This window comes from Colius striatus, chromosome 2 (genome assembly GCF_028858725.1).
Source record: "Colius striatus isolate bColStr4 chromosome 2, bColStr4.1.hap1, whole genome shotgun sequence".
Classification (NCBI taxonomy): Eukaryota; Metazoa; Chordata; class Aves; order Coliiformes; family Coliidae; genus Colius; species Colius striatus.
In genome coordinates, this window is record NC_084760.1 from 34,292,383 (window position 1) to 34,308,531 (window position 16,149).

The 16,149-nt window shown below is 34.8% G+C and overlaps 1 protein-coding gene across 3 annotated transcripts in view; it reads right to left on the reverse strand.

The window, feature by feature from the left end:
• NBAS (NBAS subunit of NRZ tethering complex) overlaps nucleotides 1-16,149 on the reverse strand; it is a 163,294-nt gene that overhangs the window by 25,305 nt on the left and 121,840 nt on the right. For all 3 annotated transcript variants that reach the window (XM_061989926.1, XM_061989927.1, XM_061989925.1), the window contains 2 exons: nucleotides 15,323-15,412; nucleotides 12,924-13,119 (listed from right to left, as the gene is read on the reverse strand). In XM_061989926.1, coding sequence (XP_061845910.1) covers nucleotides 12,924-13,119; nucleotides 15,323-15,412 — 286 coding nt within the window. The remainder of the gene's footprint in view (nucleotides 1-12,923; nucleotides 13,120-15,322; nucleotides 15,413-16,149) is intronic.

The window sequence follows — 16,149 nt, forward strand, 5'->3', positions numbered from 1 at the left end:
AGGCTGAAAAGAAAAGGGAGAACAGGAAAGGGTAAAAGGGACATAAGACATGTCAACTTCTAAGGATCAAAAATATTTATCAATTTAGCAAATTACGCACTATCTACACAAAAACAGCTCTCACATTGCTTCGTCTGTCCCTAAACTCCTTTTTCCAGACAACTATCTCTTAAAATATTTAAACCAAGTAAGTAGCATTCTGGATGGTACACTGAGTACAATTTAATATATTTTCACAAACAGTATGCTACTTTGAAATACAGACAAAACATTCAGATCTGTCTAATGACAAAATGCAAGAAAAGGTACACATAATATTAATAGATTAGAAAAGTTCTCACAAAATTTCATCTACTAGTATCAGAAATTAGAGGAGACTAGATCAGATATCTTGTGCAACATGAAGTGAAATCCAGTAACTCTGCATAATAATGCAGCTTTACACTTAGCTTTTCATTTGTTTAATGAGGTTAATTAATCTAATGTTATACTGTTCTGTTTTGGACAGCTGCGTCCTTGCAACGTGATTGCTCATAAAAATGCACAGATTAATGTGATCAAAGTGAATCTGAAGAACTAACTTTCTATTCTCAAATATAGTGTGCAGTTCTGCAACATTTCTTTTTGCAATGGTCTTTTTTCAAGTCGCCTACATCTGCCACTAAAAGTAATAAAAATGAAGTGAACCTTATACAGTGTTAGGTATTTACAGCTTTTAAGAAAACTATTGAAAAATCACTTTTTAGATGGCATTTTAAATGCATGTCATCTCCTCTTACTCTAAAACAGGTGATATTAGAAAGGAGTGACACGGTATATAAGCATGTGTACCTTTATGAGTGCATGTGGCGATTTAAATTGCAGCACTAAGGATAGAGGAGACAGAAGGTTAATGAAGGATTAACAAATGGAAAACACTGAAGTACTGACAGGTAGATGACAAGTATGATTACTTTTCAAACAAAATGACTAGAGTGACCTTAAACTCCCCACTCCTCCATCCTTTAAGTCCTATCTATTTTCCCTTCTTCAGTGTGTATCTTATGCATCTGCTGCATCTACCCAGCATCCTTACAACTCCACATAGTTTTGCATTTCAAGCGTTTTAAGCATTATTTTGACAACAAGTTGATAGATTTTTTAAAAGAGAAAAGCTGAGATTCAAATATAAACCCATGCTTTAACACCAAGAATGCCTGACTACATACAACAATGATCACAAAATTGACTATATCAGGAATACGTTTCAAAATTATTCCTGAACTGAAAACATCATCAAATACAAGCTGATTCTGCAGACAGTGTCTACACTTCACAAGTAGTCCCACTGGTTTCAGTAAGATTGCACGATACCCAAACCTGTGCCTTTACAAATCAAGATGACTGAAATCTATGCACGATTTGCCCACTACCATTGCTAGAAAAATCGTGACCAGCAATAGAGAAATACTACATACCAAAACCAGACAACAATAAAACATTTCAAAACTTCATTTCAAGGTATTGCCATTCCTTTAAATCAGAAGAGTCCATTCCAAGTTAAATATCAGTAGAGACGCTACCTGCTATAAGGTAAATCACTTGCCTTGTTTAGTTTCCACAGTTTTATAGTTTGAATGACAAGAGACCTTGTCCTGTCTCTAATTCCTTCCTTATGATTCCCCAGAAATAAAAGTCACAATCAAACCACGAGAAAAGTGATAGTGCCTTGCTACAAAAGATCAGTATCTTGAAGCAGCATATTGGAATGAGGGCCTTTTAATTTTTATTTACTATACATATATGTGTGTATACCTATTCATATATACACATACTCAGAGAAACTAAGTTACTCTCTGCATTGTCTTATCTTTCTGAGGCTCAGGGAGACCACGGTGAGAAAGCAGCCACCTCTCACATAAGAAACAAAGTACACTCTGTTTTAAAAGGTAGGAATTTCATCTTAACATAGGTGAAAGCTAGATGAGATGATGTTGCCAAAGTTAGTCAAGACTGGCATTTTGTTGCAATAACACAGTAAAAATTCCACTTTATTTCAATAGTAGCGACTCTGGATGATCTACTCAGATGACTCTGAATGTTGTAATACAACAAGGCACTCCATGAGTATGATCATCTTATAACCATGATAATGAGCTAATATAACTTGGCTTCCCATCTCTTTTTTTTTAGTTAAAAAGAAAAATGCAAAACCAAAAACATCCCTCCAAACCACTCAAAGGCTATGCAAAGATGGGATGAAGCTGGAATACAAAAACTTCCACTTAAATATAAGAAAAAACCCTATTTTACTGTGAGGGTGAGGGAGCAGTGGCACAGGCTGCCCAGAGGGGTTGTGGAGTCTCCTTCCTTGGAGGTCTTCAAGACCCGCCTGGACATGTTCCTATGTGATCTGATCTAGGTGAACCTGCTTCTCCAGGGGGGTTGGACTGGATCATCTTTAAAGGTCCCTTCCAAACCCTACCATTCTGTGATTCTATGAAAGATAATTTGCTTAGAGCTGTGATATCACAAGTGCCTGTAAAGAAGGATGTGTCACTAAACAGAATGATGAGGTCCATAGTTAGGCAGCTAGGAGTACCCTTGAGCTTCAGATGATCTCAAAGGAATATGAAGAAAGAAAATAAACAAAAGCACAGACTTCTAACAAATTTGCTCAATTTTGTCTTGTTTATCCCCAGTTTCATGCTTTCTCTTCAGCAGGATAACACAGCTGTCTTCATGTTTTTCATTAAAATAAAAGGCCGCACAAATATTTACCGCAATGGGAAAACCGATCACAGGAATTAATTTTAGAAATGATACTCATGATACATTATAAAGTGAAATACAAATCAAGTAAAACCAAATCTTGTGTTAAACTGTTAAAATACACAATTATAATATCCAGGGACTACATATGTCTAAAATCAAGAATATGCAAACATCTGTGTATGCTAATGTTCCTTTAAAAAAAAAAGAAAATTCACAACACAAAATACAAGCTACACTAACAGCACTGAGCATTGCTTAAAAGTGCATGAGGTACTACCAGTTGCCTGAATCATTCCAAACTCCTCTTAACCGTACATTCACCTCCTGAGCAATTTGATTTTCATCTTCTCTGCTGTTACTAAGTAGCAGCGGTTAGGATGGCCCATAAAGGAGTCTGACTCATCCAAAACTATTTCTGCTTAATAAAGGCAAAAATCTGGCCAAGACAGAAAATTAACCACACTTCTGAACGAGAGTGCAGACTGAAGCCAAAGCCTGTAGAAGCTACGGCATACCTGAAAACAAAAGTCAGGTTTTCTTTTTACCTGAGAGATATTATTTTGTGAGTCCTTGAGCATGGTCACACAATATACTTCATAGAAATAAGTGGATTTAGCCATCAAAATATCTATTTTTCCTCAAGAAGTTATGGTCTGCTTACCAGTAGCAGAGACTTGACATAGCATACTCATTCTCTTACAGGGACAGTCTTGAACTGCTGTAACTTGCAAATCTTATGAAAACAAACACTTTATGAAAAATTTATTGCTAGAGTATAGTTATTTATCAAACAATGGTAAAAAAACCCCATATCTCAGTTCTTACATCATTTTACTAACAAGAAGTTACATCAGACAAGATTTCCACAAGCTTTTCAAAACGCCTGGGTTTTTATACAAAACATGTGAAGTATATGAAATGGGTGCGTCCACTGCTAAAGTAGAAATAAAAAAAGGAATCTGGAAGTTGGTTGAGAGACTTTTAACCTCTTTAATAGTACATTATATGGGCACAAACATACTCTTTACCTGACCTCAGCCATCCTGAGCAAACTTGGAAGGCGTGTTCTTTATATCTAGTGCTGAAATAAAAACTTAATGCACTTAAAATCCTTTGTTGAATAAAAGACCAAACTGTACTGTCTGATGATAACATCTTTTAAGGACTTATACAGCTCTCTTATCCCACAGATTAGACCCTATTAGATGTTCAACTTGTTCCATACATTTGCTATTGATTTATAGATATTCATCACATGACATGTGGAGTCCAAATATGAAAAGTTCCCTCAAAAGTTTGTTCTATAGCTTTTAGAAGCCTAGTACTTTATAAAAACTGTAAGATGGTGCACTTGAAGAATGATAAGGTTAAATAAAGCTGTGGATATTATAAACAACTAATAAAAAATCTATGGCATAGCAATCCACATTATCAGTTGTTTAGTTCAGCTTGTAACCTCACTCTTGAAATGGAATTTAGTTTATAGCAACAGTGGAATGTTGCCCTATCTAAATTGTGTCCCTGAGACATATATACCCACTATATATATGATCCTAAAGGACAAGGCCGTCTGATATGAATAGTAAATGCTTTATTCCTAAAGCTATATAATTTAAAAATCTGGCGCTGATCAACTTGGCTGATACCTACAGAGAATTTTGTTCAAGAAATGGAAATGTCAATAAAAAGATCCAGTCAATCCAATTGTCTCCTTCCCCTGAGATAAACACTGGGCTATTTACATAGGAGAATGGTGATCAGGAAAACTAATGCAAACAAATCTGCCCAATGAAATCTGTTGTGCAAATCACACTTTTGATCTTTGAGTCATGGGTTTCATCAATAGATTTTGTTCACTACAAAATCTGTGTATGTAACCAAGGAATCAGAGATGTAGAAATCAGAAAAATATTTTCCTTCGTTATAATTGTTGCTTTATTGAGAAAAGACATATTTGTGCTTAAAACCAACTCCCACTATTAAAGGCAGTGATGCCTCTGGTTTCCAAGAGCTGCAACCAAAAACCTATTGATTTACATGATTAAAAAATTCATTTTATTATATCCCCTAGATTGTAAATATTTATGATCATGTTTGTCCCTGCAGCATAGACTTGATTTAATATGGCACTGAAAATAGTAACAGTAAGCAAGCATTTGATTAGTCCCTTATTGCTACAATACGTTCTCATTTTGTTAGGACTCCATTGTAAAATGCACTGTTTTTATTTATCTCACCCCTTTCCAAGCTCTGGTGGTAGAGAATTCATCTGTGCTGCATCTTAAAATAACAGACAGATCTGACCCAAAATATTTTATTCACATGCAAGACAGTAAATATTGATGTTAAAACTTGCTTCCACCCATTAGGGAGCTTAATATAGTATATAAAAAAACGACTGAAAGGACTAATAACAATTTGACAGAATTTCTGTAGTTGCCATTTTGGTGTGCTGTTCACTGCACAAAGACACAACAGTTTTGCTTTAAGGAGTTTACAGTCCAATTAGGTATATCAGCAACGGAAATATCGCCCTTCCTACACAAACAAACCAGTCAGAGTTCGTCACTAAAGAAATTCATCTCCCCACTTTGTGGGTCCATCTATCGTCCCTAGTTCCCTATTCTGCTAGTATCTGTGCAGCTACTGAAGTCTGCACAAACATAAGCTACCAAAAACTCACTCCAGTACAAGGCTCCAAAGAGAAAAGATTGTTACAAAGGACATAAGATGACAAATTAGGTTGATATTTAAAAGTTAATTACTGACAATCGGAACATAAATGTGAAAAATCACTTGTAAAAAGAAACTGCAGAAGTGTACGACTTCTTTTGATATTGTATAGCTACTGACCCTGCAAAGATAAGATTAGGAGCTTTTAAAGGCTATTTATTTTATTATCTTCAAACTGTTTCAAGATGCCAGACGTCCTATCAATGATGATGTCAGACCTTATATGCTCACAAAACAAAGCAAAAACACAAGTACATATTGAAACATTCAAGGCTTTCACATCCCAGAGCAATCCTTGAACACTTCCAGGGCAGGGGATCCACAATTTATCTGGTCAAGCTGTTCTTGCTTAAATAGAAGTCACAAAAATAAACAGGATAAAGAAGTTATGCAATTCAAGATTCAAGTTAAAAACCAAATCAACCAGAAGCCTACTGGTGATGAATTAGACAAAGTCATGTTTCATTAAACAAAGGCATATGTTGAGTTGTCTGTCTTGTAAAAACCCAAGAATTGTTTTCTTCTAAAGTGATTTATATTGCTTAATTCCTTATCTGCTTGACACGCACCTTACTGAGAAATGCATATAGGTTCAATAAACACAAATGCACTGCCAAATGCATAACTTGTGCAGAAAATTATATCACTTCATTTGTATTCTGTAGGAGACTATGTCCTAATCTGCAAATACATTTGAGTAAAGAGAAAACCTCTAAAGACTGTACACAGATATTGATAGATAAGGGAAAAATCAAGGAAAAAAAAGAATGCATTGGAAATATTTCTGTATCTATCTAGCTAGAACTGAGAAAGACAGGACTAACATACATGTAATTCGAAACGTATGCTGACTAGGTGTCAGTTAATTGGTAAAAATTTGGATCTACATAAATCATGGCTAAAACTAACACAAAGGACTTAAAACCATGTAACATACTTTAATTGTGTGTGCCAGCTACTAATCCTTGTTTCGTATTTGTAATCTATATACATTATAGATATTCTACATTTAGAACAGAAAACCATGTCAGAATATGCAAATTACAAGATTTTAATCCTTAAATATTACTTTTAGCTTTAAGATGTTAAATTTGCACCACTCTGTTTCCTCCATACCTTTTGCAAGTCCCTTTTGCTATTCTGATTATTACTGTAATCAAGCAGTGCATACATATAATTCCAGTTTTCTGCTGAATGTGTAACTATTGGCTTGATAATTGAAGTCTGCAATTCTTGTTAACACAGGAAAAATTATTTTGAAAGCTGCTTTCATTACAAGCTGGTTTCACGTAAATGAAAACCTGTCAGAATTAATCTTTGTAAAATGTCACTGTGCAGATAGGCTAAACTGCCAAAGTAAGAAACATACTTTTAGAAAGAACAACCCACAATAAACTAATGTACTCTCTTTTAGAAACAATAGGTTGCTAGAAGTGTGAGGTTAGTGGTTACAATTGATGATCTTCAAGGTCTTTTCCAACCATAATGATTCTGTGATTCTGTGATGTTGATTTCAATCTTCATAATATTTCAGTACTACTATTTTCAATTTTTAAAAAAAAGGAAATAAAGACAAATTGTTAATGCAAAATTCCTCCACTGTTTGTCCTAGAATCATAGAATCATTTAAATTGAAAAAGACCTTTAAGATCATTGAGTCCAACCATGAACCTAGCACTGCCACATCCACTACTAAACCATGTCCCAAGGCACCACAGCTTCATGTCCACTGTTATCCATATTTACGAACTAGACCAGAAATCTTTCAAGTACCAAGTGGATGGATACTGTAAAAGTATTTAAGATGTAAAAATTGAAAAAAAATCATATCCCTGTTTCAGCCATAAAAATAATCAGAAGGTAAGCAGCATCATGCAGCTGTCATACCAAATGGCATTATGTAAGCATTGCAATTGGTGGTTTCTTGATTTGACGTACTGAAAGTGCTTGCAGTGACAGTCATCACAGCTGAGTCCTTATGTAATAACACCAACACTATGTAAAAAAATCCTCAATCTCTCAATCAACATGACCTATCAGAAATTACTATGAAGTAAAAACTGTTTTAAGAACACCTGTAATATGCTCCTCAGATTTTACAGACCTTTAAATAAAGTGTCAGCTAGCAAGATGGATGATGAACTAAGGTAAGATTAAAAACCCAAAAAGCATGGCATCAACTGAATGTCACAGTTATTAATACATAACACTCATTTAAGATAGTAACAAAATAATGTAGAACTCTTTTTTTGTTAGGCAATTAATTTATATTTTAAAAAGGTTTTTAACAACATTCCTGACTGGAAATGACTGAAGAGCTTTGATCTGCTAACAGAAACAGAAACAGAAGAAGCAGTGTATGATCAAATAGTAGGTGTAAAAACTAGACTATATCATGAATTTATGACTGCTTTTCTGCTTATATAAATTAAGCAAATGTTTTTGGAGGACTGCAAGCATTGAACAGTTAATATTGCACACAAATGGGCTAGCTTATGTTCACCAAGGACACTGTTGAAAGAAACCTCCAATTCATTTGAAAAAATAGTCCAGGTTAAGTAAATGACCATATGATGGCATGTAAAATGTAACAATGGCCGCACCTTGAATACCATATTCAGTTTTGTGTCCCTCTTTACAAGAAGGACATTTTGGTGCTGGAGAGGGTACAGAGGCAGGCTGCCAGGTTAGGAAAGGATCTGGAGTACATCTCATATGAGGAACAGCTGAGGGATCTGGGGCTGTTTAACCTGAAGAAAAGAAGGCTCAGGGGAGACCTTATCACTCCCTACAACTACCTGAAAGGAAGTTGCAGCGAGGCAGGGGTTGGTTGGTTCCCTCTAATAATAAGCAATAGAACAAGTTCCACCAGGGGAGGTTCAGGCTGGATATGAAGAGGAATTGAAAGGGCTGTCAGGCATTGGAACAGGCTTGCCCAGGAAGGTAGTGGAGTCACTGTCCTTGAAACTGTTTAAGAGACTGTTGGATGTTGCACTTGGAGAAATGGTCTAGTGGTTGATAGGGCTAAGACAAAGGCTGGACTCAATGATCTTAAAGGGCTCTTCCAGCTGAAACGATTCTACGATTCTATAAAACTTGAACCTCACAATGAAATTCACAGATCTCTGGTTAATGTACAGCTGCAGTCAGGACAGCAATCAAGGTGCAGGGATGCACAGCAGGGACTGTTCATTATCTCAAGGACATCCCATTCACTTCTCCAATTACCTCCTTTCAGTACGTATATTGCATATCATAGTGGGCTCTGAGACATTGGGGAACAGTTACAGTACAGAGATAGAAAAGTCTGTGGATGAGTTAACATGTATGGAATTGTTTACTTTGAGTAACGGAATAAAGAAAAAAAGGACAAAGAACATAGAGCACAGACTTTTTCTCTGGTTTATAGGATAGCAAAATCCAGAAAAAGCAACACATATCAAACCATCTGAAGAGGTAAAAAAAAAAAAAAAAGAAAAATCCTTCTTTCTCTCAGCATGTTTCTCACTCGATGCTGTGTGGTATACCTTTTATATGACTTTAGCAAGAGATGCTCAAGGTTGAATCATAGTTCATCACCCATTTGCAACATCGTAACAGAACTTCAAATACATCCACTAATGAACTACTAATTCTTCTGAAACCGAGATAAAAGCAGAATACATAATGTATAAACCATTCTCCACTTATACCTTCATTACAAAAGACCTATTACAGCAAGTGAGTTATCCCCCATGAATCCACTCCAAAACACTTGTATCTTCCTCTGAAGCAACTGCTGCTAGCCACAGAATATGGTACCTTGGGCTTGCATTTGGAACTGTCATGTTCATTCAAGCTATACTACTTTTTCTCCCCACTTTGTCTTATCCATAGTACTTGTGTAGTTAATGGAAAATATTTCATTTGCATCTTAAAATATTTAATCATACACACCACAATTTATGTTCCCAGAAAAAAATACATTTCGCATGTTCTCATACAGATAAATTGCATCTTCAAGGAATGGAAATTAGTGTTTTAAAATATTAATTAAAACTTAAATTAAGTTTCTTCAACTTAATTTTTATGCATTACCAGTAGAGAAACAACATCTCTGGAGTTATAAACAACATCAGAACAAATTTACTCAAAGTTGATAGGACCATAAATCTTTCGTCTAATTAAGTATTTTTCACAAATAAATGATGGCTGAGGATTAAACAGATACTGCTCCTTCATTTGTACTTTGCCAGATCAAACTAAATACAAGTCATCACTTCTTGATAAATGACTCCAGGAAAATGACTTGAGAATCCTCAAATCTCCCTGTGCTTTCCAAATCCTTATATGTTTAAATCTCTCTGACACAAGGAGAGGCAATGGGAAAAAGTTGAAAATCACTGGACAATGACTAACTCCCATAGAGACCATTCTTTATGAAGTCATACGAAGAAACAACTGTGTGACCTTATCTAGGTGATCCTGCTAAAGCAGGTGGGTTGGACTTGACTATGTCTAAAGGTCCCTTCCAATCTTGACTATTTGTAACTCTTTGTACTGGGTGAAGAGCAACAAGAGAGTAATGGAGGCTTCACAGCCATACCCACGTTCTCAGAAAGTCAGACACACATAAAACTTGCATATGATGTACAAAAATTGCCTATGGGAAGCAAAACTGAATGTATGAGGTATGTGCACAATACAAATACAATTAATCTGGCAATTTTTCTGAATCTAAGTTTTCGAGAAAAGTAACTCCAACAGAGGAGGTAAGAAAAGGTGTCTAAAGTTACCATCTTAAACTTATATTAGAAATTCCTTCCAATTTTCAAAAATGTTTAGCTCACAGAAGCTCTGTATATCCCAACATCACAAAAGAAATTTTAACAATAGGAGAGGAAATGCTAAATGAGATTACCTTCTCTAAATGCAAAGCTATTTGCATTTAAGTGGCATGCAAACAGTAATTACATTTTGTATTTGCATAATAATTAAACAATCCTTTTAAGACAAGATGTGTCTTATAGAAGGTTTACAATTAATAACTTCTTAACTTAAACTAACCCTGAGTTTACCTACAGAAGCTTTATTACTGCTGCTGCAGCTTCCTGGGGCAAAACCCTAACTGTTCTTCCTGTAATTTACACCTTTTAACTAGTAACTTCTCCATACAGAGAACCTGTTGGCTCATACCTGACATATGTCAGACAGTGCTGTAAGCCATTACAGACAATCTTTTTATATATTATGTGAAAACAAATGTACTATCCATCTTACATGGATAAAGCTCAAATTTGATATGAACATTCTAAACCATGTCCCTTCTCTCATCTTTTTTAATATATAAAAAAGTCAGTATTTTGACCCACGTTTTTCGTGCACCAGTTAACTAGAACATTACAGAGCCTGAAAAGCTCAGATAAGACTCATCAAGGGTATTAAAACAACACACGTCTCCTCCCTCCAGTAGTGTGGGATGCTACTAGAATGTGAATTAAATGCTCTCAAGCCTTTGAAAATTGAGGACCTCTGAAATTTTAATTTTGTTAACTAATCATTAGAGAACTGGAAATTGCCGTATATCTGACTGTTTGATAGGTAGCTGATTCCATAAAGAACATCTTTAATTTTGTAAGAGTTGGCCTACTTGCCAGCAGCACACTGATTTGTGGGACCATTACTTAGAGCACCTAGAGTATAATTAAATATTAAGCCCCTCCTTGATGTATGCAAATCTGACTAAGGATTAGTAGAAACACTGAGGGTGGCTTTCACACATTTTCTAGTAATTGAACATTGCAGTATCATGAAACTTGTCTTTACTCAATAGAAACTCACATTCATCCTTTACAGTGTCTGCTGGCTTATTCTTATCAAAGAATGGTAAAGAGGGATCCCCTTAAAAGCATGTAAGATATGTCAAGCAAGTAAGGATAAAATAAGTAATATGCTGAATACATTTTTGAAATATTTGCAATTTAAAGCTCATTAAAAAAATCCCAAACCAACAAACACAACCAAATCAACAACCTTTAAATACTTTCCCCTATAATCTAAACATTGCATTCAATCCACAAAATACATCTATATTTCCCTTTGGGCTTTTTTAACGTGATTTTTTTGGGTTCTTTTGTTTTTTTTTTTACTACCAGACAACGTTTGCATATGCAATGCACTCAAACAATTCTTAAAATATTGCGACACTAAAGTGAATGTATGCAAGACTCATGTTGTAAAGTTATATACATTTTTTAACTTATGAGATCATGGAAGAAAACCAAAGTTATCTTAGATATTTCTCAAAATAGTGTAATGAGTCTCACAAGGCTTCTGTTAAATACATAGTTTTTTTCCTGTCTTTTACAGATGTGGCTGAAAGCTATTATCTACCTGCAGTATTTTTCTTAAAACATAAACTAGTTGAATCTTTTAGACTTTAAATTCTTTTGGATTGGAAAGTGGGTCACAGTCAACAACAACTATTGACAAAGGACTGAACTGAGGATGAAGAAATCAATCGTATACAGACACTTGAAGAGTGGTTGTTAAGTGCTGATATTACTGTAAATGTAAGGGAAAAACTAATTTCTAGAGAAAGCAAGAGATAAGCATTTTCTTTTTCTTTTAAGATTTTTATTAGGATTATTCCCTTGGATGATCTTGACACTGAATAAAAAGTGAGTTATTGCTTTGATTTCAGTATAAAATGCATTAATGCAACCTCTACATATACTTAAAAAAATGAAAGTTAGGCATTTTGTCACGCTTTAATTCAGAAAAGTTAATCTGGTTTAGATGAAAACTTGAACTATGCCTCTCTTAAATAGTAACTTACTTCCCCAACGTTTTAAACATTATTTTTTTACTGACTTTACACTGGAAAAATGTTATCATTGGGACTGTTAGATATATGAACTGTTTTTAAGCTACTACTGTCTCAGGTGTTGCCTCTTCAAGAGACAACAGCAGACTATCACTAAATGCAATCCTTATCAATCAAGTCTTTCCATTTGAGAATACCCTTTTAATGGAATAATATTTGTAAAATCTCAGAAAGAAAAAAAAAGAGATGATGGCCAGTAACTCCCATTCTAATTCTGACTGTAACATCACACCAAGTAGAAGATAAAGAGGTATAGGAAAACTGGTATTAAAAAAGGGACAGAAAAGAAAGAATATACAAAAATTTTAAAGTCAGTGCTTGACGTGAAAGAGAATCATTAGTGTTTAATCAAGTTTGTTATTATGGACTCTTGATCTCAAACTAAAGCTGATAATACATTAACTTCACATAACTTGTTTTTTCAAAGAATCACAATGTATTAGAAACCTGACTCAAAAAGGAAAATGGAATTAGTTCCTGTATCAACAGGATGTCTAACAACCAGCATTATATTACATAACTCTTGCACAGAAACAGCCATGCTATCATTTGTAGCAATCAATAGAAATACCTTTGTTTCAGGCCAGCAAGCTCTGAGAACAGCTTGTGTCCTAAAGTACACAAGTAACTTGCTGTCTTCATCACTGAGATGGAAGGCTTGCTCCAGAATTTGCAACACACTGATGCGAGGCTTCACTGCTAAAGAGTCATCACCACAGAAAGGTCTCAACCACTCTAGAAGGTCATCTGAAGAAACTATTTTCTCTCTGTAATTAAACAATATTGTGTTAAACAGTCTTTGTTAATCCTAATGAAAGTACTATATGTATTGTCAAAAGCTGTTAACAAGTATATTAATGCATAGCAAATGCATAACAATGGAAATGGAAGAGCTCACCTCTATGAGACTGCAGAGAAACTAGCCCTCCTAAAACAGGTGCCTAAAGCTAAGTGGTGTAAGAACTTCTTTTGAACTTCAAAGGACCATGTAAAATACCACAAAAATTCATCTATATAGTTACATACTTGACTGATGATTTTATTGTAACAGTGTCGATTTCAGCACCTGAAAATTCAACTCTTTGTGGTGTCCTGACTGATGCCTGTACTTCCACGTCATCTGACTTTATGGAAAACTAGTGTGTGTTTGCATTTCAAGCACGATTTTTATATCTGATGCTTACTCATATTGCTCTATATTCTCTTTCTTTCCTTCTTTACACTCCATATACACAAATCAGTTTCTCCTGACTGTAGCTCTAGCCGTTTCCTTTATGTGAGCTAGCCTCACTGTTGCATGTTCTAGTGTAACAATGACTGCAGAACACCTGTAATTGCTAGAAATAATAGTAGTATAAAAAGTGTTTAAAACATACATTCTAGGATTTTCCTGACTTGTTAAAAAAGCTCTTAATTAAATCATTTGATTAAAAAAAAAGGGGAACACTTTTTGTGTGGGGAAAAAGTGGGGAACACTTTCACACTGTGTGAAAGCATTTACAGCACACAGAATACCATGAACTCATCAAACAGTTGCAGAGAGAATTGTCTGTTATGTCCCTTAAGAGGCTATAAACTAGCATGTAACAAACCAGTAAGTGCTGTTTTAATATCTTTCAAAACGAAACCTATTTTTTTTCTTAAAAAAAAAAAAATCAGGAAAGTGGTTCCAGGTGGACTGTGATTTATAACTATAATGTTCCCTTATTTGTCTTAACAAGACAGATGGGAAAGTAACAGTGTCTAGAAAACACCTAATTTAACCTGTCTTACAACTCTGAAATAATAAACACTGACAGCTTAGGTTTTCATATTACAAGGATATCAATTTTACTTAGGCTTTATATTGTCTGAATGATGTGGTTAGTTCAGAACTTCAGCGAAATTAGACATGCCTCCACTGAAGAGGATAGCGTTCATACTATAAATGAAAAGTTTTGGAAATAGAAGGAACTGCTAGAATATTTCAAGAGTTTTGTAGCGCTCACACTTGATGTTTATGTTTGTTTTCCCAAGGAAAGACTTAGATTTTGTAAATTGAAGAGCTGAGGTTTAAAGGTGATAAATACAAATACTTTACTGAATGTAAATGATTTCTTATAATCACAATGAATTTCACCACAGTTTATTGTTTCAGCAGTTAATGTTAAAGTATACCAAAAAAAAGCCTCCAGAAAGTGCATCTCAGAAGAAAATAGTACTGACTCTCCCATTCTATCTTAGAATATTGCAAACAAGATTTACTGTAGATTTTTACATCAATTCAAGCTACTTTGGTATCCAATATCTAACTACATTTCATGTCAATGAAGAAGTCTCAACACAACAAGTGTAACTGGTTTTATGTGGCTACCAGAGAGCATCAGGCTTTATGATGATTATCATATATGAGTCCTTCATACATCTTGAAATAATTTTTTTTCCTTCCTTGTCTTTACGAGAAGTGCAATGGGAGATATACACACTGTTACATGACCCGAAATCAGGATATCTTCCAAAGAGGAGAGAAAAATGTGTTGAAGCATCCTACAGCATTTGTGAAATTGGTTCTAAACAAGAACTGGTAAATATTGACAAATTTAGACATCTACATTCAGATATCTGAAAGTGAACTATTATTTGTAATTAATCTAAACAAAAATTAAACAAAAGTAGCTAAATATTCCTGGTTTCCATTCTACAGTAGTCACAGCATCAAAAACATTTTCTCAAATCACCATAAGACATAGTATTAGTAATTTTTAAGTTCAGTGACTTGATTTCTTTCCAAATTATTAAGTAAAGGCTTCTGTGAGATTTTGAACCTGGTAATGAATCTAGCCTGAATAACATTTCAGAAAATTAAGTGCAAACCCATTATATATATCTCCATAAGGATAATCTGTCTATATTTAGAGTCATACTTTCAATACTTTCATTAGACACATCCTTTGAAGTCTTAACCAAAGAACTAATACGAGAAATTCTTACCCTTTCTCAACACTTGCATGCACTGCAGAAACCATGCCTTCCAGGATTCCAAGAGTATCTTTCACTGATGTAGATGAGTCATCATTTCCACTGTAAGGTAAGGCACAAGATATCATACCTAATTCTATCCACCTGTTGGATTTACATGAATTATTCCATAATTATAGCAATGCTCCACTTTCTCTTCTTAACTAGTACCTTTATTTTTATGTCAAACTAATGTGGGGAGTAACAACAAAATAGTAAGAAATAGAAATCCTAAAGTATTTATTGAAACTTTATTGAGAACACTTTTAATATTCAGCACTTCTAAAACACAGATTAGGTCAGCAAAATACAGACATTACCTTAAAGGCCTCATCAATATCAACTAAACAATTTAAAAGAGATACATAAATGTCATCATCTTCCTTTCAAATACCATCTTGCAGTGTCACTATTGGTTTAAACCAACTTGACTGCAGCCTAAGTCAACAGAACATTTTCCAGCAGACCTCCCCCTGGCTGGCCCTTTGGGCTTCATTTCCAATTGGATCAGCTACATTCATGATTACCAGAACCAACAAAACTAAGAAGTAGGGAATATATGGTTCAGAGCACCATCTGGGAAATGGAAGGTCAAATCACCAATGAAACAACCACCACATGAATTGCACTGTCCAGACGTTCCAATAACAGTAAGGTGTTCTTGTGTAGTTCAAAAGGTAGTAAATACTGAGACAGCGTGGAATCACTCTCACTCATAAAAAGGGATTATTTTCCACTAAGGTTCTCAGCAAAACAAACATAAGATGTGACTTAGTGCTGAAAGGACAAGGGATTTTGCA